This window comes from Pundamilia nyererei, unplaced genomic scaffold (genome assembly GCF_000239375.1).
Source record: "Pundamilia nyererei isolate P.nyererei 1_Seehausen unplaced genomic scaffold, PunNye1.0 scaffold00115, whole genome shotgun sequence".
In the NCBI taxonomy this organism is placed as follows: domain Eukaryota; kingdom Metazoa; phylum Chordata; class Actinopteri; order Cichliformes; family Cichlidae; genus Pundamilia; species Pundamilia nyererei.
This window is the reverse complement of record NW_005187516.1, coordinates 655,557-679,073: the sequence shown is the minus strand read 5'-3', so window position 1 is coordinate 679,073 and position 23,517 is coordinate 655,557. Positions and strand designations below refer to the sequence as shown.

At 39.8% G+C, this 23,517-nt stretch overlaps 4 protein-coding genes across 4 annotated transcripts in view; all 4 read right to left on the bottom strand.

The window, feature by feature from the left end:
- The window catches only part of LOC102204313 (cAMP-specific 3',5'-cyclic phosphodiesterase 4B-like), a 45,095-nt gene extending 42,940 nt beyond the window's left edge, over positions 1 to 2,155 (bottom strand). Inside the window, exon 1 of the mRNA XM_005741920.1 lies at positions 1,992 to 2,155. The gene's annotated coding sequence lies outside the window, so the exon portion shown is untranslated. The remainder of the gene's footprint in view (positions 1 to 1,991) is intronic.
- Positions 2,156 to 6,161: 4,006 nt separating this feature from the next.
- Positions 6,162 to 8,322, bottom strand: leprot (leptin receptor overlapping transcript). Its single transcript, XM_005741919.2, has 4 exons — positions 8,022 to 8,322; positions 7,620 to 7,695; positions 6,998 to 7,181; positions 6,162 to 6,866 (listed from the first exon to the last, which is right to left on the bottom strand). The coding sequence occupies exons 1-4, from the start codon at positions 8,035 to 8,037 to the stop codon at positions 6,750 to 6,752; spliced, it is 393 nt and encodes a 130-aa protein (XP_005741976.1). The 5' UTR covers positions 8,038 to 8,322; the 3' UTR covers positions 6,162 to 6,749.
- Positions 8,323 to 11,053: 2,731 nt separating this feature from the next.
- LOC102203747 (phosphoglucomutase-1-like) lies at positions 11,054 to 16,276 on the bottom strand. The gene is made up of 11 exons (XM_005741918.1): positions 15,892 to 16,276; positions 14,600 to 14,762; positions 14,169 to 14,315; positions 13,824 to 13,949; positions 13,190 to 13,380; positions 12,896 to 13,050; positions 12,701 to 12,816; positions 12,453 to 12,588; positions 11,797 to 11,980; positions 11,510 to 11,638; positions 11,054 to 11,300 (listed from the first exon to the last, which is right to left on the bottom strand). The coding sequence occupies exons 1-11, from the start codon at positions 16,147 to 16,149 to the stop codon at positions 11,211 to 11,213; spliced, it is 1,695 nt and encodes a 564-aa protein (XP_005741975.1). The 5' UTR covers positions 16,150 to 16,276; the 3' UTR covers positions 11,054 to 11,210.
- Positions 16,277 to 20,163: 3,887 nt separating this feature from the next.
- On the bottom strand, positions 20,164 to 21,990 carry LOC102204314 (angiopoietin-related protein 3-like). Its single transcript, XM_005742018.1, has 3 exons — positions 21,484 to 21,990; positions 21,115 to 21,225; positions 20,164 to 20,361 (listed from the first exon to the last, which is right to left on the bottom strand). Exons 1-3 carry the CDS (start codon positions 21,988 to 21,990, stop codon positions 20,323 to 20,325), a joined length of 657 nt encoding a protein of 218 aa, XP_005742075.1. The 3' UTR covers positions 20,164 to 20,322.
- Positions 21,991 to 23,517: the final 1,527 nt, after the last annotated feature.

The following is a 23,517-nucleotide window of genomic DNA, read 5'->3' as shown; positions in this document are numbered from 1 at the left end:
TTATAAGTGGACTGATCACATTTCACAGTGAAATCTTTGAGAAGGAAAAATGCTGACTGATCACAGTATTTTGGTCAGTTGAAACTATACGATTGATTGTAGACCAGCACCAATGGTCCATGATATATCTCTTAGGGGAACCATATACCATATTCTGTGCTTGTGCATTCAATCATGCATGCAGGGATTTCTGTATTTCCAGTCAGCTGGAGTTTCCACCCAAACATGACAAACACCGGCTGGAAGCCAAACATCACAGTTCAGTGACAAGAAAGGCAGGACAGTAACAACATCATCATTAGTACCACCAACCAAGCAACCACTAATCTGTCTGTCTGAAAGCCCGCCTAACAAAAAGCTGTATGTATGTGTCCTCTTTTTCAGCCCTGTCTGAGAATAAAATCACAAAGAGGCCAACTGAATTCATCCCCCACGACCCCAACGGACATCATAAATGCTTTGAGCTGGGCTTAAAGGGAAATGCAACTAAGTTTCAGAAATGTAACATGCGTCAATATGTGACATTCCAGCGAAATGTCACAACTGTGGGGTGTGGGGTGGGAGCTCGTGTCGGATGCAGAACCAACACAAAAGCTCTGAAAAGTGATTATTAAGAAGAGGAAAAAATGAAACCTATGGTTTTTTAATGTTCAAACTTTGGAATAAAAAAAGGCATACATTGAAAAATATACTGTTACAGATCCACGAAGTCAAGTATCTAGATTCACTCCTGCACAAAACAAAAGGCTCCCACAAAAAAGAAACAGAAACTCTCAAAAGTCGGTCTCAATGTTAACAATTGTGAAATTAATAAATGGTGCAAATGACTTATATTATCCACGCTAACAGTAGCATTCACAGCAAACAGTGTATTTGTAAAGGACCAATGACATCACCAGCCTGCTGACATTTTAGCATCTGTGTGTTGTGCCTTAGTTTTATTGGATATTCATGTACCAATCAATGGCTACTGTTGTGCCCCACTTAGCGCTGTGAAAGATGGTAAAAGACCTTTCATAAGATGACAAACAGTGATGGCTTTAATTAAAGTTCACAAAGTTCAGCACCAATAAAAACTCAAAGGGAGATGATGAACTTGAAAGTGTTGGAGCCATTCCCAGTAAATGTGTCACCACTGTGGACCTATATTCATTAAAGCTAGACACATCAATTACTAGAATATTGTCGTCATTTTTCGAGCAAGTTAAAATAATGAGCCTAACTAGTGCTATCCATAATTGACTGACCTCATCCAACCCTGACTTCACTGCTTAATGGGTTGACAGGTTTTGTTAATGTGGGTCTATCCAAGTTTTCTATCACACCATCTACAGTTCACAAATACTCCCTTTCTCGCCACCCACACAATTGTCACAAACTCAGACATAAATCAAGCTCGCTTGTTTAGGAGAGAAATCACTAACTTTGATTTCTTAGGTTAGACTCAGTAAAGTGCGTCTAACCTGAGAATCTAAGAATGTTTTTAGTGTAACGCACACACACACTAAAAAAATTGAACAAGTCGACTGTCAACAGGAAGGGAGATGCCCACAAAGAAAAGTCACCGGAGAGATAAGGAGCAGTCTGCGCAGAGACACGAAAACTGCGTGATATGACTAAATAAAAAAAGACCTTTCAGTGCAACTCAAGACATCCGAGTGTCGATCGTGTTCCACCCAGAATAGCCTCGGTACAGCTCAAATTACGGAAACCTGTCATCTGAACGTCCTGAAACTCCTTTTTTCGTAAATATCTGAAATAACTAATTCCATTATCCTTTCCTGTACATATTTTAAAGGGATGCTGCACACATTTGTCAAAACTTCAAAAATGTCGCGTGGGCTATTGTTGTGTGCTACAGAGGAAAAACAACATAAAGCTCTGAGTGTACAAATGATAAGCTCGGTAAGTTTTTTTCTTTCTTTATTTTCCTGGAAGCTAAAGAAAACGACAGTTTGTCTATAAGAAAACGGTTAAACGTGGTCTCTTACCAACAATAGGCTTTATCCGTTTTCCGACGCGCTCGTGTCTACTGCAACACACTGTACGCACTGTTCCTGTGCTGCGCTCCGAGCACGCGCCCCCTTTTATTAGGTTCCATTTGTGCCATTCGCGCTCGATCCCTTTCACGACCTCGCGAGCGCATCGATTGGCTTTAACATCCACGACGCAAATCCTTCCGCTTACCAATGGCTTTACAGCGCTCACGCCCTCTGTGGCTCCTCACTATTGCTGCCTGTTCGGCATCGTCCATTTGATTTCCTGCCAGCGCAAGATATGGATTACTATTTAATGGCTCTACAAGTCCCTCTGGCCCTCTGGCTTTCATTAACTTCCTCATATGCGGATCGTTTCTGTTAAATAGCGGTCAGGGATACTGAGCTAAACTGAAAGTTATCCACACTATTTATATTTATTTTATTTTTATCAAAAAGGTTAATTATATGTTTCACATACAAAATAATTATCTACATGCAGTGATGTGATGGACCTGTCTATAATCTATTATTCTTGCCCATGCCAGCTGGAACTGACTCAAGTTGAAAAGCTGCTACATAGATAAAACAAGCCAGTGCAGAAGAGCAAAGAACTGAAAGTTCACCAATTCAATCTTGAGACTTGCTCTGAAAGTGAATCAGTCCTCGTAGATTCCGAGGTTAAAATGCCCAACTTCAGCAGATTAGATAGAAATGATGGAAGTTTCCATTCTAATTTTATTTTTATAACACCAAATCACAACAATGGCCTCAAGGCGCTAACAATCAAACTAACCCCCTATGAGCAAGCACTTGGGACAGTGGAAAGGAAAAACTCCCTTTTAGCAGGAAGAAACCAGACTATGAGAGGGACAGCTATCTGCTGGGACTGGTTTGGGGTGAGGGGAGGGAGACAGTTTTTTTTTTTTTAATAACTCATTTGTTTGGAGTTTGGTTTCAAGTTAAGGGTGTGAACATTTTGACTGTGTTCACACAGGCAGTGCTAGCCAGCAACTGTCTGCTAGACCTCGCTTTGCTATTTTGAGTCACTGAGCTAGATCTCTTCACTGTGTTTGTGCTGTTGCTCGCATTTAAAGCATTTTCAGTGGATTCATCTGTTTGTGCTCCAGTTTTTTTGTGAATGAAAATCTCATACAGTTTATGGATGCTAACCAAGACTGCTAGATAGCTGATCATTTAGCACTACACTTCTGGTGACAACATAAAACAAACAACATAAAATAAATACGGAGGTGGCCAAAATGCTAACTACATAACATGCTAATGCTAATGTGCATCTTTTATATTCAGTCTATGTAGCCTACAGACGGGTTACAGACCTGTGAAAAGGAACAAAGTTTTCCAAGGGCAACCTCATGATTGTAAACTGATTAAGATCTTACCAACAATTCCAGTATTGGGTGCGATTTGGGGCAATTCTTATCCTAAAACTACTATAGAAATACAGTCTCATCAATTTCATTGGCCCATAGACCATATGGAGGACGGTAATGAAAAAAATATTCTTGTTTTGTGGGAATCTTTTTTTTATTTTGGCAACCACTATTCTACAGGAAAAAGTAGGTATTTAAATATATATCTGCCTGTTCTAGTTAGAATTACCTTCAGCAGTGTTACTGCACTGTTGTTAACATTGTGTTACCTCTTGGTGCAGTGCATTATGCTTTACTCATTTCTTTTTGGTCTTGCATCGTTTAACTGGGTTCTGTTGCGCTGACTGTGTGTCTGCACTGAGCTGTACAGTGTGTTGCCTTTGACACTGCCACCCACCACAGCGGCAGTGTCATGTAGTGTTTATTGCAGCATCACACATTAACAAACACTGTATGCGTGTTGCACAGTGTGTTGCGCTGTTATGTTACTCAAAACTCTGTTGCATTGTGTTGTGTTCAAGGGCATTCTCGGGAGTGTTTTAGAATGATTTTGATGCCTTGGTTGTTGCCAGGCAACAGCTGTCCTGAAAGAGAGATGAATGGGTGTCCCTGGGCATCTTTTTCGTCTTCATCTTTCCTTTCATCTTTCTTTTCTTCTCAATGCCTCACTTTCAGAGAGATTATGTTGAGTATAGATGTAGTTTGACTTCAGCACTTACTCTCTCTCCCTGGGCAGACACTTGCATCACTTCAAGGTGCCAGCTTTGTAGTCGGAAGACACGATTCACATGGTATTAATCCCACTGATGTAATTGAAGGAGCATTTGGCTCTTCTTTCTAACAAATTGTTAGTTCTCACCAATCAATCCCCAACTTTTCTTTACAAAATGATTTTATTTTATTTTTTTTATCTACAGCCATGTTAAGGCCTCTGCTTCATTCCTGAGACTAACCCACTAGCGTAAATTGACTATAAAAAGTCTTTGCAGGGTGCCTCAGTAGTGCAACTTGCTGCCATTGTTTCACACAGGTGGCTGAATTCATCATGTTAATGCCTTCCAAAACCAGATTTACATTTACTATAATCAGTATCTAGTGTTCAAGTTCTTAAAGTTTGCATAAACATGCAGTGAAGACATTATACATTGCACATACACAACTTTGCTATTGCGTTTCAGAAGAGACTTTTACGCAGCAGCAATGATACAGCTGCTAAACCTGTTTGTAGAGATGTTAGACTATAAACTATACATGTTGTGCCCACTCTCATATAAAAGGCAATTAGTGGAGGCAGGCAGCATGCTTTACATATAAACAATAACAATTCATATGCAGAGTGCGGGTTCTTTTGTTTTGTGGAGGAAATGCACTCATTTCAGACTGGTGAGGCGGCTTCGGCGCATCCTGACACACATGAACAGAGAATGGAATTAAACCACTCAGGTGGTGTGCAGCTGCGTGGTGGATTTCTGTCACATGCAATTTAACCCTGAATAGGTAATGTTGGGTTTTATCACTCCTTTGTTATGCGGTTTGTTCACAACTTGCATTGTTGCCAGTCTGCATTCATTACTAATGCTTGTGTGTTTGGAAATTGCGGAAAGGGAAAGTAGAAATATGTTTTTCAGTGAGGATTATAAGCTTGTACGCAAACTATGAAGTAGCAAACATAAATAAATAAACAGATAATTACAAATTTAGCAGCTGTTCACACCTGTGTCAAAATCCAACCAGAAGGAAATGATTCCAAAACACTCACCCACACAGCTTCTTTTCCACTTCTTGTCTCATGAGAGGCCCTTTCTGGGGTTTGCTACAACCGCTACTGCTGCTCTGCTGTATAAACAGTGCGCAGGTGTCTGATTGGATGCATCAGCCATCAGGAGCGACAAAGAGGTGAGATGTACAGAAGTCAAATCAAGTTCTCATCAAATCATGATCAGTGAACAGACAGAGCCCGTGCATTTGCTTCACTACACAGAGAGTTTTAATCAGTGTTAGAAAAGTGCAATCAGGAGCTTATAAAAAAACTTACAGAACTCTTAGGCACTCCTTAGTGTCTTTAAAGTGTGAATATAGCAGTCACAACAGAGAACGTACACTTTCTTCCCGTTGATGGACTTGAACATGTCAGTTACATACAAACAATACAACATTTCCCTCTGAAAAGCAACTGTGTAGCAGATGTTTAGGAAATCAGGAATTTTCTGAGAACATTTCTTTCTGTGACAGGTTTCGTTACACATGCTGATCAAACAAAGCTCATCATTAGTTATTGACTGACTATGGGAACATTACATGCAAGGATGCAAATGTTAAATTAAAGTTAAAGATTTCACCAGGCCCTGATGGTGAAAAACAAATTACAACCAGACCCTTTGAAAGGTACATTGTCTAAGGCAGGCGTGTGTGAAGAAGTATGCGAGAGAAGGCACCTACTAGGACAAAAATAGCAAACATGTACAGTATTTACCATTCAACAAGTAAAAAAACAAAAAAAAAAATTAATTCATTATGCCATAACATTTTGTCAGGATTATGGATTGCTTTGTAATGTACAGAAGAATAATGTTTAATGGCTACTTTTTCTGGACTGATCGTACAAAGAGTCATTTTTCAGACGCCTCGGCTGGCTTTTGAGGATCGTGTTACTGTGTTACATTTATTTATTTATTTTAAATATAGTTTAGTGGTGAATATGCTCCAGTAGAATTGCAGTCTAGAAATTATCTTTGGTGAAAATGTAAACAATTGCACCAGAACACAAAAAATAAAATGCTTGAGGAATGAAACACACAAACAAAAACAAAAGCAAAACAACATACTTAACACAAATATATATTCACCTGATTAAGAGTCCTATAACTTGCTCTGTACTAGCAAAGAGTGCTCATAATAATAAGCAAGCTATAACTCCTCCCTTAAACAATGAGGCAGATGATGCAGTATAAGCTTTGCAGTATACATTACAATAGTTATTCTTTAGGATCCCTTTAGGATATTGATTAACTGAGGCATAATAGCTGCAGTGAGCAGGGTGATTCAGCAACTGAAACAAAGGCAAGACGAAGAAAATAATCATATATGTGTTAATGTGGATATTGATGGCACATAAGAGGGGTACAGACATTCATTTCTCCCTGGTCCCAGACGTAAGGCACATTACAGGGCACACAGTTATCTCCAAACCTAATCCCCACCCCAGTATAAAAATCAGCATGACAACACGCTGGTTTCATTTGACATTTTGCTGCCTACACTATAGCTTCATCCCCCATTGAGTGTAGGACACATGTGCCCCTCAGTCTGCAGTCTGTTCGTTCAACGATCCACCTACCCACCCACCCGCCCATCTGTGTGTCCACTTTCCAACGGCACTTTACCACTGCTCCCAGCTCCAGTCATCCCCGCCTCCAAACACGATAAAAAAGCCTAAGATGGTGAGAAAGATGACGGCGTTTCCGGTCATCACCAATCCACAGGCACCCCACTTGATCTGGACGACAGAAATGGCCCATTAGATTTCCACTGTAATTTTGTTTTCACTGCACATGCACTACTTGTACGCACAGATGAATTTACGCTCATTTAGTATGATCTGAAACTAAATAAGTAAAGAGAACTCACGGTGTTGGTACGGGCCAAAACAATGGGTAGTCCAAACGATGATACCACAATGCCAGTTGTTAAGAAATAGGCCAGCTCTCTGCAGGCACTGCTGGATTCAGAGTCGTCACTGAGGCGTCTGGATATGAAGGTCGGGATGGGACTTAATATGTAGAAAATCAGGACAAACATCGGCCAGTAGACCCTGCAAAAACAGATGAAATTGTCAAAAATATTTACAAAGGACATGAAACACTCATCTTCAAAAGAATGGAACATCTTAGCACACCTGAAGTTCAGTTTACTCGTCATTAGGAGTTCTAAAACTGTGAAACCAGTTACAGAAAAATGTTCTGGGGCTCTTAGGGTGATTTCCAGTTTGGAAGTAGTAACTTCAGTCACATCAGAAACTGGCATTCCTGGAGTTTGACCAACAAGAGGACTATAAGGACTATAAATACAGGCCTTGACTGCATTGATCTGGCCTTTTTCTTTTGTCTCCAATCAAAAGTCACACAATGTAACTGCAGAGTGAATGATGTTGTTCAGAGCACAACCAAAACTCAGTTATTTCTGTAATAATGTAAGTCAGTGTCATAAAATAGCACGTATAGCTGCTGATACGTTTACAAGGAGAACTTACCCATACGTTTCTATTGCACAGCCCAGCAGAAGAAATGTCAGTCCAATAGCACCACTAAAGGACAAACCAACCAGTGCTAAAACGAGACATCAATAACTCTACATTAATCACAGAGTTGTTTTTGGCCAAAATATAAAACAAATACACGGTAGGCGTGGAGCACTCGTGGCAGAGCTAAGCGTTAGGATACACTAGATAATAGCAACAACTCTAATGCATAAATCAACAGGTTAATAACTTATCTGGCAACAGATCTTAATGACCTGCGACAGAGACGCGAGTTTCGAGATGATACAGCAAACGTTTTGACCAGTATGGAAAACTCAGCTTACAAACTTTTAACTTCAAAAACTTTAACACTCAACTCTCGGCTGACCCAGCAGAGCCAAAATTAAAAAATACCTTTAATGCCTGCCATTGCGGTCAACGTCTGAAAACCCCCTCTTTGTGTTTATTTCTGCTCTTTGTGCACTGTTTACGTGCTCGGGCTCGATGTCGTCGTACAGGAACTTCCTGCTTCCTCGGTCGGGTTTTCCTTTCTTTGCATCAGGTGACCTCCTTAAAGCTACAGTAGCTCTGCGGCTAGCTGGGGCTTGAACTTCTTTACCGATATACTGTAATCTTGACAGGCAAAAAGTTTCACCTCACACCATTCACCAAGGTTGACCCAAACAGTCCTAGCTGGTGACGTAGTCTCTCAATGACGAGCACGAGAGGATTTAGCGCGTGCTTCCAGGGGGCTTTACACGTCTGCGTGTTGTGTTACAATATAAGCTGCTGCAGTAATACAGACTACATTACTTATTCGTTACTCAAGTGTTTTAATTGTTTGTTACTTTAATTTTCCCTACATTTTAAATGTATATCAAGTCTATCATTATTATTATTATTATTATTATTATTATTATTATTATTTATGACTATTTATCTTACCCAAGAGATACTTTCTTGTAGTTTTTCCTTATTGAATAACAACTACTATTACTTGAGTAAAAGTCATGACCCTACTTAAGTAATAGAGCTAAAGTTTCAGTATTATAAATTAGCTAAACATTATTCAGAATTATATAAAATATACTGCTGGATCGTAATTACTAATTTATTATGGCATATGTCACTATAATCTTACAGCTGGAGCTGGAACAGCAGCTTCTGTACAGCTGGGGAGCTTTATCCACAATAATATAGTATAATACACTGCTTGATTAAAAAAAAAAAAGGGAACATGTGATCATCACAGTACAAGAAATAAAAAGTTAAAAACGTTATAAAGCACTGAGTTCATTCCCCTTTGTTTGTGCAGGTACACTAGTGAGGCAATAAGAAAGCAATCCCAGCAAAAAGGGTCTGGTTTTGCAGGTAGTGGCCAAAGACCGCAGCCCTGCCCTCTTCCCTTCTGACTGATTTTTCTGCAGTTTTGCTTTTTAATCTGTTTTCTTGTCACTGTCTGTAGGTGGTTTCGCAAGTCAGTTTGCTACATCTCCCAACAGAGCGTGTGGATAAGATGCCATGCTGTGACACAAGGAGAGTTGGATAGGCCCGTATAATGGCATAAACCCATCAGCAGGACTGGTTTCTGCTCCTTTGCGTGAGGAAAAACAGCAGGAGCACTGCCAGAGCCTTATAAAATGACCTGCAGCAGGCTACTCATGTGCATGTTTCTGACCAAACTGTCAAAAACAGACTCCATGAGCACGGTATGAGGCCCCAGCATCCTTTAGTGGGACCTGTGTTCACAGCTCAGCACCATGCAGCCGGTCTTTGCCTGAGAACAACAGATCTGCCAGGTCCATCACTGTCACCAAATGAGAGCAGGTTCATGCTGAGCACATGTGACAGGTGTGAAAGAGTCTGGAGATGGCAGGACAAACCTTGTGATGCTTGTAACATCATCTGTGAAGCAAACAGGGCACCAGTGGCAGACCAGTCAGTTCTGGTGTTCTCTGGGGGCATGCCAATCAAGCTGCCCAGTGCTGTTACCCCAATGGAGTCCAGTTCAGCATATATTAGATTCATACTTTAAAATCTGCAAGAACAATATGAAACTATGAAGGCACTATATTTACAAATAATATATCCGGGTACAGGTTCTGTACTCTGGCCCTATACATGCTCACATCCAACAATGTTGGGCATTACTAGATTTGCAGATTACAATAGCATTGGTGTGGAGACACCAGAGGAGCCAATATATTTAGACCCCAGACACACCCTTGAATATAATACCATGTTATGGATTTACTTATCTACAAAAGGCATGAAAATACCTTTTAGTGCTTCTTAGGCACCTTTATACTATGCATGTAAATAGGTTTAAATAGGTTAAGTTCCTCCTCCATTTGCAGTCTGTAATATAATATTGTATTATTGACGGACAGATCCTGATCACAGAGTAACTATGCATGTAAACTTGTGCAATCTTAGACTGAAATTTTTAGTGGAACCAAAACTCACACCACGACGGGCCTGAGATGAACCACAGCTGGCCTTCCCCTTGTTGTGTTGTTGTTCCCCTTCAGGTTCAGTGCATTATGGAGATGAAACCAGACAGAAAGGGACAGTACTTCAAAGGGCATGAGTGATCACAGAACTGGGGCAGATGTTTGTGGACTCGTGCTGTTGCCGTCCAGATGGAAATTATGTGGTGCACTCACCAGATATGGATAAGCTATTTGAAAAAATATTTTCTTGCAGTTTAAAAATTTCCTTTGTTGTTTTTGCTTTGTTGGTGTACTAAAAAGGTATCAGCATAAGTTGTACTTACAGATAGTGAAGTAAAAGAAGAAAAAAAGAAAAAGAGAGGACCCTTGTCACAGTGAAACTAAAAGATCTTTAGAAGATGTTTTCTTGGGAGCAGTCTTTAAATGCTGACTTGTTGCTTTTTGTCATTTTCAGACTCAACAGAGTCAAACGAGCTGGAAAGCCGTCACTCACTCTCAAGCACCCACCCACGCACTCAACTTCAATTTCAGGTTATTATTCCCCTAAACTAAGGGGTACGCATGATCCAAATGACGGTTTTAGAGGATTAACGACAGGAAACAGCCCGTTCCTTCTTTTTAAACTCAGCACCTGCTGCTGTCATGTTCTAAGTTTCTCAACTGCACATGTCAAGTAGTCTTCAGTAATAACTGGTACAAAAAGAAAAAGATTTTTTAAAAAGAGACAGTGCTGATGCTGTTTTTTAAAGAGTTTCACTGAGGAAGTGAAAGTGCTACTTTATGAAAACATTATGCTCAAATAGGTTCAATTTTTTTTTACTAAAAACGCTGACCTTTCTGTAATCTTGCAGATTTTAGCCAGGGCCTCACTGGTGAGAATGAAAATGACAGTTAACAAAAGCAAAATTGAAACAAAGTAAAGTAGATGTAATATCATCTGCCATAAAAAAGCACCAAAGCATGCCACAACCGAACCAAAAACAAAAACGCTGTTTAATATATCACATTTAATTTCATTCAACTGCACACTTTTGCATCATATGTAGCTACAACTGGATTTGAGACTTCCTTTATAAAAAACAAACACAAACACAAAAAAACAGGATGGAAAAACTTACAAAAGAGCGTTATTTTGTCAATTAATAAGGAATCATATAATGACAGACGGACCAGTTCGACCGGTCCTGTGATGAAGCTGAGAAATCTTTAGAGCGATAGTGGCAAGGGGTGCCAGCATCACCTGTCCAAAACAAGGATGGCACAATTAGAGACTCATGCACCTTGCTGCCATATGTAAAATCATCCAAACAACCACAGAGCAGTAACACTGTTCCTTTTCACCACACAGCGCTACATTTCATTTAAAAAGAGTTTCTGCTTAGTGATTCAAAGGTTTGTCTTTTTTGCCTGTTCTGGTCAAAATGCAGTTTTCACTTTTAGATACTCCACCTGTGCATCCCCAAAAACGTGTTCTTTCTCGTAGCTGTCGAGATAGATTTGAACTGTTGCCCCATCAAAACTGGTCCCACTGAGTCTGTAGATGATTCGAGAACCATCAGAGAAGATTATCCGCAGCCCCTGCAGTGAAGACAGCCCAGCGCAGACTGAGATACATTTTTTAGGGTTTGCAAACACAGCTGAGAGGCTCTGATGCTGACAGATCGCATACATTATGCATCTGTGTATACCGCAAGACTATCATTACAGAAAAATGCACCACAGTGTTTTTCATGTACCTGGTTCCTGGAAATGGTGCCGTCTACCGGGTCTGCATACTCAAAGCTGTCTGCTTTCTCCACCTGGTAGATTTTGTCTTCCACAGCAAATCTTTGCCTCACAAAGGTCTTGTCGGTGATTGTGATCTCCAAATCCTCCATCATTTCACATGCTGCATCTATGTCTACATTCTCGTAGTCATACCTGGGCAAAATGTAAAGAGTAGAAACAAAAATCTAATGAGAAAAAAAAGGCTACATAAATAAATAAATAATAAACTAACAGGTACTTATTATTGATTATTGATGCCTTATTTTACATATGTTTTGTGATGTGGCTTAATTTGTGTTGATAATGAATATTTTGTAATCAAAAGTGAGTCAGTACAGACAATACTAATACTAATATTACTACTAATAATATCCTCATGTTAAATGTTCTGTCATACAGTGCAATACCACATATGTTCCACTAGGTGTCAGTAATGTTCTACATGTGTCTTCACATGTCTCGTCGACCCACCTGTTACAGCTTCATCTGTATCAGTGACACAATTTCTGCTTAACTATATTTCAGCCTCTTAGAACAAACAAATAAGCAAACAAATAAAATAAAAAAACGTTATCACATAACCTCAGTAATAACACGGTGTTTTTTTAGTGTGTCCACATCTCACCTGGTGAAGTAGTTTCTTCCATATTTTAGCCAGTGGTCCTTAACTAAATCTTCCACACTCTTCTTTCTGGTGGCCAGGATAGACAGCCATGCCAGCACAGCCCAAAGCCCATCCTTCTCACGAATATGGTCTCCTCCTGAAGCGTGAAGTGGAATTAGGTTGACAGTGTTGAGAAAACATAAAACAAAAGCCCAGAATCAGAATCCTCGTCTTCTTCGATTTAGTTACTTGGCACGGACACGCAGTACCTGTACCAAAGCTTTCCTCTCCACACAAAGACAGCATGCCTGCATCCATGAGGTTCCCAAAGAACTTCCAGGCAGTGGGAGTTTCATATAGCTCGATTTTCGTTGCCTTGGCTACTCTGAAGGAAATACAATGAAAGAGTATTCTAAGGCAGTTTGTTTTGATGGTGATATTTGAAAAGCAGGCCACACGTTTACCTGTCTAATGCCGCACTTGTGGGCATAGTACGAGCAAAACCTCTCACCCCTGCATGCTGAAAGTACGGGATGCAAAAAATGTTGTCAGCAATCACAGCCACGGAGTCAGATGGGGTGACGAAGAAGCCATGTTTACCAAGGATCGTGTTCTGGTCCTAGAAAGCAGAAAGAGGTTTCTCAGGCCCAAGGAAATGTCTTTTGAAGCTGCATTTTTATATTACATATATTCTTGTAATGTTTGAAAAAAACCAAACAAACAAGTAAAAAGCAGAAATAATAACTCGGTAAGCCCACCCCATCGGCATCAAATGCTGCACCAAAATCATACTGTCCGTCTCGCATGCTGTCAACCAGATCTGTAGCGTATATGGGGTTAGGATCTGGGTGTTGACCTCCAAAATCCTCCTTAGGGACACAGTTAATGGCAGAACTGGCAGGACAACCCAACTCAACACACAGTATTCTCCTCACGTAGGGTCCTACCGCTGCAGAGCGGACAGGTGAGAGAGGACAAAGATGAACTAGGCAGATCTGGTGTAGCACAAAGTATTTTAAAACAACAACAAGGAGAAAACTGAGGCTCACAGTGCTTCAGCCCTGACGTTTTGTTTCAGTGTTTGGGGACGCTCAAAATAGATTTAGTAATCTAATGAGAGTAAAGTCACAGATCTGACAACCCAATGTTACCTCTCCCAGAATAGAACAGAGCCTCAAACATTTATCTCATTATTATCTCCATTTTGCTGTAATATTGTTAAGCTTCTCTTTTACGTTGCTGACATGAATGTGAGAAATATGGAAATCATATAGATTTGAATAGCATCATGCTTCATAAGCAAATGAGTTAAAGAACTTGCTGGAGTTGCGTGCAAATATAGCTATGACATTATACAATAAATGAGTTAATTATGAGAGCATTTTCTCTGACCTCCGTGCAAGGCATCCAGTCTTATCTTGAAGTGGTTCTTGCCAGACAGAAGCTCCTTCAGAGCAGCAAAGTCAAAGATGTTCCTCAGCATGTTAGCGTAGGACTCCACAGAGTCTACGATTTCCACTGCACAAATCAGAAACAAAACTCTATCCATCATCAGGGAAAGAGATACATAAATACACTTACAATATGCCTTTCACAAAGAAAAAAGACAATATGTGTAATTGTACCTGCAAAGAATATATCTGGTCAGTCATATAACTAGCCTCATATCCCTTTCCCCCCCGCATGCTCATTAATTTCGATGATGAATGAGAGACTAACATTAATGCTCTAGTTCACCTGTGAATGGCTTGAACTTGTTCTCCAGGTCAAAGGTCTGTTTTCCCATAGTTGTCAGATCCACTTGTAGTCCAGGGCAGGTGGCAAACTCCTCAATGGTCCTGCTGATCTGAAAGATCTTGTTTGTGACTGCTTCGTTGGCTGGGCCTGGATGAGGCAGAAGAAGCCTGGTTTTATGATGACAGTGTAAAATTGCAGTATTGTAACAGTAGAAAAATCTTCTATTGACAGGAATAGCGATACTGAATATTGTGTGTTGTTTTGATGTGTTTGAACTTTGTCCCAGATTTGTGCCAATACAAGCATCACATTTTCTCTGTGTCTGAGCCACATATCCGAATGAGGCCTTATTAAATGCCTGACTTCTCCTGTATCACTATTTTGCACTTGGCCATTGCGACTGCATGCTTTCTTCTCTCAAGTTACCATACCTCCATTTGCAGTATTAAACTTAATGCCAAAGTCTCCATCAGGTCCACCGGGGTTGTGACTGGCAGTGAGAACGATGCCTCCGATGGCTTTGCATTTCCTGATCATACAGGAGACGGCTGGCGTGGACATTATCCCGTGGTGTCCAATGATCAGACGACCCACCTGGGGAAAAGTCACATAGGCGTTTTTTACTTGGGTGAGAAAAATACGTATCTTGATATATCAGCGTGAGGCAGGGGTGAGAATAGCAGTAAATATCAGGTTTGTCACAGGTCTTGTCAGAAGTAAATAGGATATTTTATTTCACAAACGGCACTTGCGGCACACCAAGAGCAAGTTCTATCATGTGTACGTGTATTTTAAATCCCTCTAATTATATCATTTACCCGGCCCAATTAGCAGACAAATTTGGATCTAATCTGGAACACTTGTGTAGGCCATATGTGTTCCAAACACCTGACGTGTGCTGCGTTTAAAGTGTCAGGTGTTTATGTCGGCAGAGAAAATAAAAAGCAACTGGTTAGGTTAAGTGGCTAAGTGGTTAGGTAGTATTTCATGCAAACCAGTGCTAATGTGGTATAGAATAAACATCAGGTGACCTTTCAGCCCACAAATTAAAATGCAAGTTATTTGCTTTGAAAGATCAGTAAATGGTGACTGAATGTAATGGTGGCGGATGTTTCTCTGCCAATAAGACTTAAGCCTTGCTTTCATTAATCTCCCAGGAAAAGGATCAGTTATGCTACTAAAACAAGGGGATACCCTCCCCACCCCCACCTCCCCGACCCCAGGTAGCTCAGATTATGTTTGCGGGAAGGGTCCTATTATTAGAGGAGGAAAAAAAAAGGTCATAGAGGGAGTGATGGAGAGCATTCCCTCGACACGGAGAACTCTGGGACTTGGAAGTGTTTCAAAGTGACATTTCCGATATTTATTATTAGATCGGATATTAGATACTGAACAGAGATTAGTGTAATATCTAGTCAGTATCTTATATCCATATGCAATTTATCATTTAATTTAAAAGTTACAATTATTTTTTTTTAAATATAATTACATCAAAAATTATGTTTTTTTTTGTTTTTTTCTACTTTTTGATTATAGTTTGGACAGTAAAAGCACAAGTCACAGGTTGCAGTTGACATGAAGGTACAATTGCTGACAAAGAGATAATAAGTTACTGGGGCAGGTGACACTGACACACATGCAGTTATCTGCTCATGTGCACACTCACCTGCCAGCATGCACACACAAACAAGGTAAGCAAGCCCTTACACATGGTGACACTGACCCCATTGGCAGCTGCCATCTGCACAATGACCTGAGTAGCCGTTCGATTGAAGAAGCGTCCGTCTCCCCCCACCACCATGGTTGAACCCTGGCGATCGCGCAGGTCAATGGAAGAGAAGACACTCTGGATGAAGTTGTGAAGGTAGTTCCTTCTGGACTGGAACACATAGACCTTTCTCCTCAGGCCGTTGGTGCTGGGTCGCTGGTCTGGGTAGGGGGCTGTAGGGACAGTCAAGACCTGCAGAGGGCTGTTGTCCATTGTTTCAAAATAAAGGTCTAACTTAATGCTGCAGCACAGACAGCGAAGGGGAACTTGTTATTTAGAGGGAAATCCCCTGTCAGCTGACATGAGGAATGGTACGGAGGAGCAGAATGGAAAGGCAAGAGTTTGACTCCTCCTATTATTTCACTGGAAGCAGAGGGTGCTTGTGCAGCCTAAAATAACCTTCCAAACTAATGTGTGTGCAGAGGCAGGCAGAGTAACTGAAGAAGCTGCTTCACACATGTGCAGGGAGATCACTGTCAAGTCTGCATGGCAAAACACAAAGAAGTGTGTGTGTGTGTGTGTGTGTGTGTGTGTGTTTAGGTGTGGTTGTCGTGTGAATGGTTTGTCTATTTGTTTAGTCCTGCAGCTGTGATTAGACTCATCATGCATAAAAGAAGTATGACCTCTGTCATCAAAGTCATGTCTCACACTATCTCAGGGGAGGATATTTCTCGTTTTTAATGCTGTTTGTGGAAGCAGACCGTGGGACAAGCAGTCAGAGTGTAATCGGGAACACACATGTGAGTTTTTAAGGAAGTATCAGTTTTCACATTAGACATACTTCATGGTGCAATCAAATCTCAGTGAAGTCATCTGCACGCGATGGAACAAGACTGCCCTCTGGAGTTTACTGAGCCCTCCTAACCAATCAGTAGAAAAAAAGTTCAGCCTTTTGAAATATTTGTTCAAAAGTCAGTGTGCCATGTAAAATAAATAAATAAATAAATAAACATTTATTTGTTTTGTCTGCATAAATTTGGGTTCTGTTTTATTTTTTTGTTACTGAAACAATGTGAAAATCCAACTAAAATGTATTTATTTTGAAGTTATTTAAAATGTACTTAATTAAAATAATGCAAAAAACACATTAATTATTAAAATCACTACAGCATGGATTTTATTTATTTATTTGTTTAATGGGAGACATAAAAAATTCACCTTACTTTATGGGAGCTTGAGGTCTTTGTTGATATATCAAACAAATTGGCCCCTCCTCCCACCCCTTACCAGAAATTAGTTTGTTGCGTCAGGGTAACAGTGTGCTATAAAGGTACCAAAATGTTACCGTTTTCTCAGACTCATGCAACAAAATCAGGCAATCATATGGTTAAGAGTTTCAGTGTGTGTGACACTGAATGTCCTGTATGAGAAGCTTATGAAACAGAGTTGGATATGATATTTATATTATTTGACTTTTAGAGTATCATTGCATCCTGGTACCTTACATCTCACTGCATAACATCCTCTCCAAGCACCTGAAGACACTTCATTTACTACACACACACATTATATATGTATGACCCTCAGCTAACCTCGGATCTCCTCATTTGTCCTCAGACCTGATTCCAGGATACTCTTACTCATGCTCGCTCTCATCCAGTTCATTGTTCTCACTGTAATGTGTCACATGTAAACACATTCTTTCCTTCCATAAAAGCTTCGTGTACCCATTTCCTGTAAGTTGATACAAATTCATGTTAGTGTTTGGTTTGCCTGTTTATATTTATATATCCCACCAGTCAAAATGTCAGAACAACTTTTCTTCCTTACAACTCCACAAAATGATGCCTGTTGTTAAATTATATGGATTTCCTCCAACAATTCTACTTCATCTGTAACGACTCTTATATATAAAGCAAAATTAAGCTCTCAATTTTTCTCCAACACAGTTTTAATCCATTACAATTCTGACAACAGTAGTGACAAAAATTTATGCGTTTAGCATTTCAGAAGTGAATAAATTCCTGTTTTTAAAGTCTTCTATAACAGTTATTTGATTTTTGTGATAATAACAAATATATCAAACAATGAACCTATTAATCACAACAAAAGCTGACACTTTTAGATGCTGCTCTTGTTACATAAAAAAGGTCAGCATGAAAAACATATAGAAACAATTCAAGAAGAGATTGTGGAGCCTCATATATGCATCCAACTTTTTCCTTTCTATGTCATGATCCAGTCAAGGGATCCTTCCCAAATTGTCAGGGGTCAGTGAGTAAATGTGACCCAATATAAAAACTGTTCATATGTGACTGTTTCTTCTCTATGATCTGATCCTTGTAACATATAAATAAAAACAGAATGTAATTATTTGCAAATCTCTTAAACCCCATTTTATTCACAAATAAAATCATATCAAGTATGCATATGGAGTAAATGTATAATTTTAAGTAATACATGAGCTCATTTTGAATTTAATGGAACCAACATTTCTAAAAAAGTTGGGAACGGGGCAGGAAAAAGCTGTAAGCATATGTGGTATCGGAAAGAAACAGCTGGAGGAACATTTTGCAACTAATTATGTTAATTAGTGACAGGTCAGTAACACACTGGGTAAAACTCTGTGAACAAATTGTGGAAACTGTGAAGACTCTCACCATCTGCAGTAAATGAGAAAATCAAGAGACTTGGGGAAACCTGGAGAAATCGCTGCTGCCAATGACAAAAATCAGTATTGGATGCCGTGATTGTCAGCACCTCAGATGGCACTGAATTAAGAACAGACATGACCCTGTTATAGAAATGGATCAGATCAGAGAAGGACGTCTGATTCAGGGGAAGTCGATTTTTGGGAGGTGCCACATGATAGATGGAGATCTGGGTCAATTTGAAAGAAGACGCCTCTTACCTGACATCCCCTGGATCCCTCTCCTACATTCAGTCCACTCCTTTAGTTTCATGTGAAGATATCTCACATTCAGGTTAGTGTCTCCACAGGTGCTGAACCAGCATCCACTTAGAAAATGATAGAAAGCGCATACTGTGAAGACAATAGTAGACAACAAGCATTCATTATTCCTATTATCTCATTCAGTTTATTCACATGGGATGCAAATCCCATGGGAATAAAACATGGGTATTACATGTGCATCTGCTGTAACCAACTGGTTTTCTGGTGGGCACAGCTGGTGTCCTGATGGTTGTTATGGTTCCTATACTTTGTGGAAAACATCACGCCTGTGAGGTTGTTCATGGGTCAGGCAGATTTCCAGACACGTGCGTGAGGTGAATGGTGTAGTTGCTTGTTGGCCCATCAAGGTAAAAATCTGTATTCGATGAAGCATCTGTTCTGTCTCAAGTCCTCCAGATCTATGTGAAGGACAGAGTTGCCTGAAGAGGATAGAGACTGAATCCTCCTGAGACAAAGCCAGAACTCCTCTGTGTGCACGAGAGAGAGATTTGGAGGCTCAGAGCCAACATGGTTTAACAAGTAAACATGAAAAGTGATGCAGACAAAGATGCTCACAGGGGTGCAGGCACCCTGTGTTAGTCACAGAGATTATAAAATTACATGCTAATGATAGTAATGATGATAAGAATCAAATGTGGAATTTGAGAATTTATTTTCTCTGTAAAATCTCACCTCCATAATCTCCAAAACCATTTTCATACTTTTACTGATCAAAATTTACTGAACCATCCTTTCTCTTGCTCCATGGTCTAAGTTGAAAACATAGAGAAGAGGGGATTTAAATTTATAGCTTTTATATTTGCACGGTTTTTAAAACCTTTTTTGGCTGGTCACCACTCATTAATAAATGAGTAATGATCCTTCGGTAATGACGGAGCGCTATTTTGTTTTTCTGAAGTAGAGCTCCCCTGATTCATCGAGTACTTCATCAAACAATAATTAGTTTGCACTACTTAATGCCTCACACCTCCCAGACAGGATGATTTTTGGCTTTTCTTTGCCTTGTATACAGTATTACACAAATTTGGGATGTACAAATCAAACAATGTGGTGATATTGTGACTGGTGACAATTTCATACTGTATGTGTTAAATTAACCAATAACCCGTTACTGATAAATAACTATCTTTAGAGGTCTTATTCTTTTTTGTAATTGTTAGTAGCGGAGTCTATATTTATCAATCGCATTCATTTAGCCCTTATTTGCACAGTTCTCTCATGAAACTGTATTAATGACATGCTGAAAACCACAGGAAATATCCTGGACACGCTTGTAAATGATGAGCATTCGAGGTCTGATTGAATATTTCAGGTTTTTAATAACACATTACAGATATCAAACCATTAAGTCGCTTACAACATCACCTTAAGCTTCATTATCCATATTATTGATTGTTTTGGTCCTGCTGGTAGAGCCTGAGGTCAGGTAAGGGGTGAGTGGAGCTTCAGCGCTGAAGGTTTCTGGCATCTTCTCAATGGTCTCCTGGGCTAGCTAACATGTTGGCTGTCAGCTGTGGAAAATTGTCAGAAAAACCTTTGGCTTGCAGAAAAAAATCTTCTCACTGACTCTATGTAGAAATCTTCAAAAGCTTTTTCAGTGAAATGTATAAAGCACTACAGCACTGGCTCAGATGATCAGCATCTCAGTAAGATTTAGATTTGGAGACTGGAGGCTGCACATGCTTGTATGTGCGCACATATCACAGTATAATTCATGGACATGGTCAGAAACAATACTTAGGTAGGCTGTGACAGTCAAACAATGCTCAGTCAGTACAAAACACCCCAAGTGTGCCAAGAAAACATCCCCCACATCATTACACCACCACCATATCTAACCATTAACCCAAGGCAGGATGGATCCATGCTCTCATGAGCTTCACGCTGCTTTCAGCAGCTGAAATCGAGACTCATCAGAACTGGCAACCTTTTTCTGATCTTCTATTGTCCAATTTTGGTGAGTTTGTTGAATTGTAGACTCCATTTCCTGTTCTTAGCTAACAGGGTAGACCCCCCAGTGTGATCTTCTGCTGCTTTAGAGATGCTTTTGCCAGGTACTTGGAGATGATTACAACTAAAGTTGCGTTTGAGTGGAATGTATTCACTCTGACTGAAGTGACGACAGGAGGTGAATCATGTATTTTATTTTCTTAGTTAGCTAAACCCTTCCCAGCGTTATGCACATTTGTTATGGATGAAGAGTCACCACCAAACAAAACAATCATAAGATGCCATTCATTTTTACTGAGGTCTCTATTATTTACCTTTTCCTCTAGAATATTGATCTTTGTCCTCTGGTAGATGAGCTGGTCACTTAGTTCCCTCACGGCCTTCAGCAGCTGTGTAATGCTTTGCTCCTGGCTCTGGATCACCTCCTGATCAGGGATGAATGTTGAAAAAAAAGAATGATTGTTAATAATAATATAGTATTGTGAGCTTGTATAACAGCATTCAAACACTGAGAGAATAGATGGAAAACAAAGATTATTGTAGTAGCCAAAAAGCATAAAGGTTGTCTGATTTATTTTAGAGTTTATTGTTGCACAATACTGTTGCAGTGATCTTTTTTTTTTACCTCAGCAAATTACAGAAACATCAAGTGCAGGTTTTCTTTCTAACAACGGGTTACTCACCCTAAGGCTATTGATCTCTGCTGCTCGTTCACTCGGCACAAGGCCAAGTGACAGACTGCTCAGTTTCTCCTCGAGGCCCTCCACTTTATTCTGCAGTTGACTTTTCTCTTGCAGGATGCTGTTCATCTTGGAGCTGATCTCTTCAGAAAAGCCCCTGAGTTCTTCATTGTTGGCCATTAACACAGTAGCAGTACTCTTCAGTTCTTCTTCTGTCACCTTGATTTCGCTGGCCAGCACTGACAGCTGGCTGAAAGAGCGATTGAAGATGTTGAGTTTTTGGAAGATATCATTTATCTGTCCCTTTGTTTTCTGCGCAAACTGCCGCAGGCTCTGACCCATTTGGAGGAGGCCATTTGCCGGGAGATACACGTCATCCAAAGCAACAAAGCGGGACTGACTTTCAGCAGGAGCCTCGAGGTGGAGGACCGGAGGTTCCTCTTCGCCACAGAGGGCAGGAACACAAGCAGCAGCCAGGGCAAACACGAAAACAATTCGTGTTATTCTCATACCTCGCTCTGTGACGGGATGAAGAGTTCCTGAGTGAAGATCCAGAGCTTTATACTCTGTCTGATATCAGATTAATGATTACCACGTTAGCTGAATCAACATCTTTCTACAGAATGTAGTTTTCTCCTCTCAGGGACTGTTGAAAGTCTGTTTGGAACTTGTGCTTTATTCAAATTTTAAAGATTAGTATGTAAGTGTTATCGTCACTTGGGATGATACAACAGCATTCATTCACAGAATAACACAAAAATCATAATTGTTGCTAAATCTATATATAATACATCTATAAATTATATAGATGTGATGTTTGAAGCTAGCGTACAGGACTGTGAAAACCTGTGCAAACAGGAAAATACAGAGATTTTACAATTCTAACAAAGTTGAATGAAATGACTGCCTTTATTCATCAGCACAGTCTGAAATCCCCAAACACAGCTTTCTTATCAATTCTTTAAGTAGTCTTCAGCAATAGTTCTCCCAGCTTCTTGAAGGACATTCAAAGATCTTTGGATTTGTTTGGTTCTTAGTCACCAATCCTCGACTGATACCTTTCTATTATGTGTTTTTCTATCCAGGTATGTTTTTAAGCTTCTTCACAGACACCCTTTCACTGAGACCATTTCTGAGGCTTCAGTGAACAGTAAATAGATCATCTGAAAGTCCAGATCCATCTGTCAGATGCTGTGTCAGGTCTTTGATGGATTTTTTCCTATTTCTTAAGGGCATTAATCTGCTGTAGATAGTTTGTTAGGCCTGTCACTTCTTCTTTTGTCTTCCACTTGTCCAGTTTAAAATTTTAAAGGACAGCCTGCACACCATGCTGAGATCTGCTAAGCTTTCAGCTAATAGCTCTTTGAAAATCACCTTGCTGGTACATAAAACACCATTATATGCCTCTCATTTTAAGAAGAAAATGCAAAAGAAAATTTTAGAAAACTAAAGAAATGTAAACAAATGCCTTTTCACTGGAAACTAGTAGCAAAGTGCCTAAAGATATAATTTGGTGTATTTTTTGTCTGTGCTTGAAAGATTTATAAGTCAGTGTTAAGTGACTTAAACAAACAAACAAACAAACAAACAGACACAAAGAAAAACTTTGAAAGACTTTCAGAAAACGTGAACTGTTGCTCAAGACCAGCATAGGAAATGGCAAGAAAGTCGGGCTCCTTGGAAACAAAGTATAAAAAAATCGTTTGAACAGAAATCCAGAAATGTTACAGAAATGTTAATGCCTCTTAAAAGTCGTTATTTCATTTAATCTTTCTAAAGATGTTTTCCTCTGAGCCAGGACAGTGTGAGAATGCCTTGAACTAACCTTTAAATAAGGTCATGGCTGGTCCCCTCTTGTTGTTGCAGTAGTATGGTGGGTCTATTTGTAATTTGTTTTTTAAAAGATGACCCAAATTACACAGGATCAATTAATAACAACTCTGTGGTTTTGAAAGTATAGATGTGTAGCATCACCGAAGATCAAACACCTGTTCCACCTGTTTACTCTACATGTCCCCCCAAAAGAAGAAATGTCCC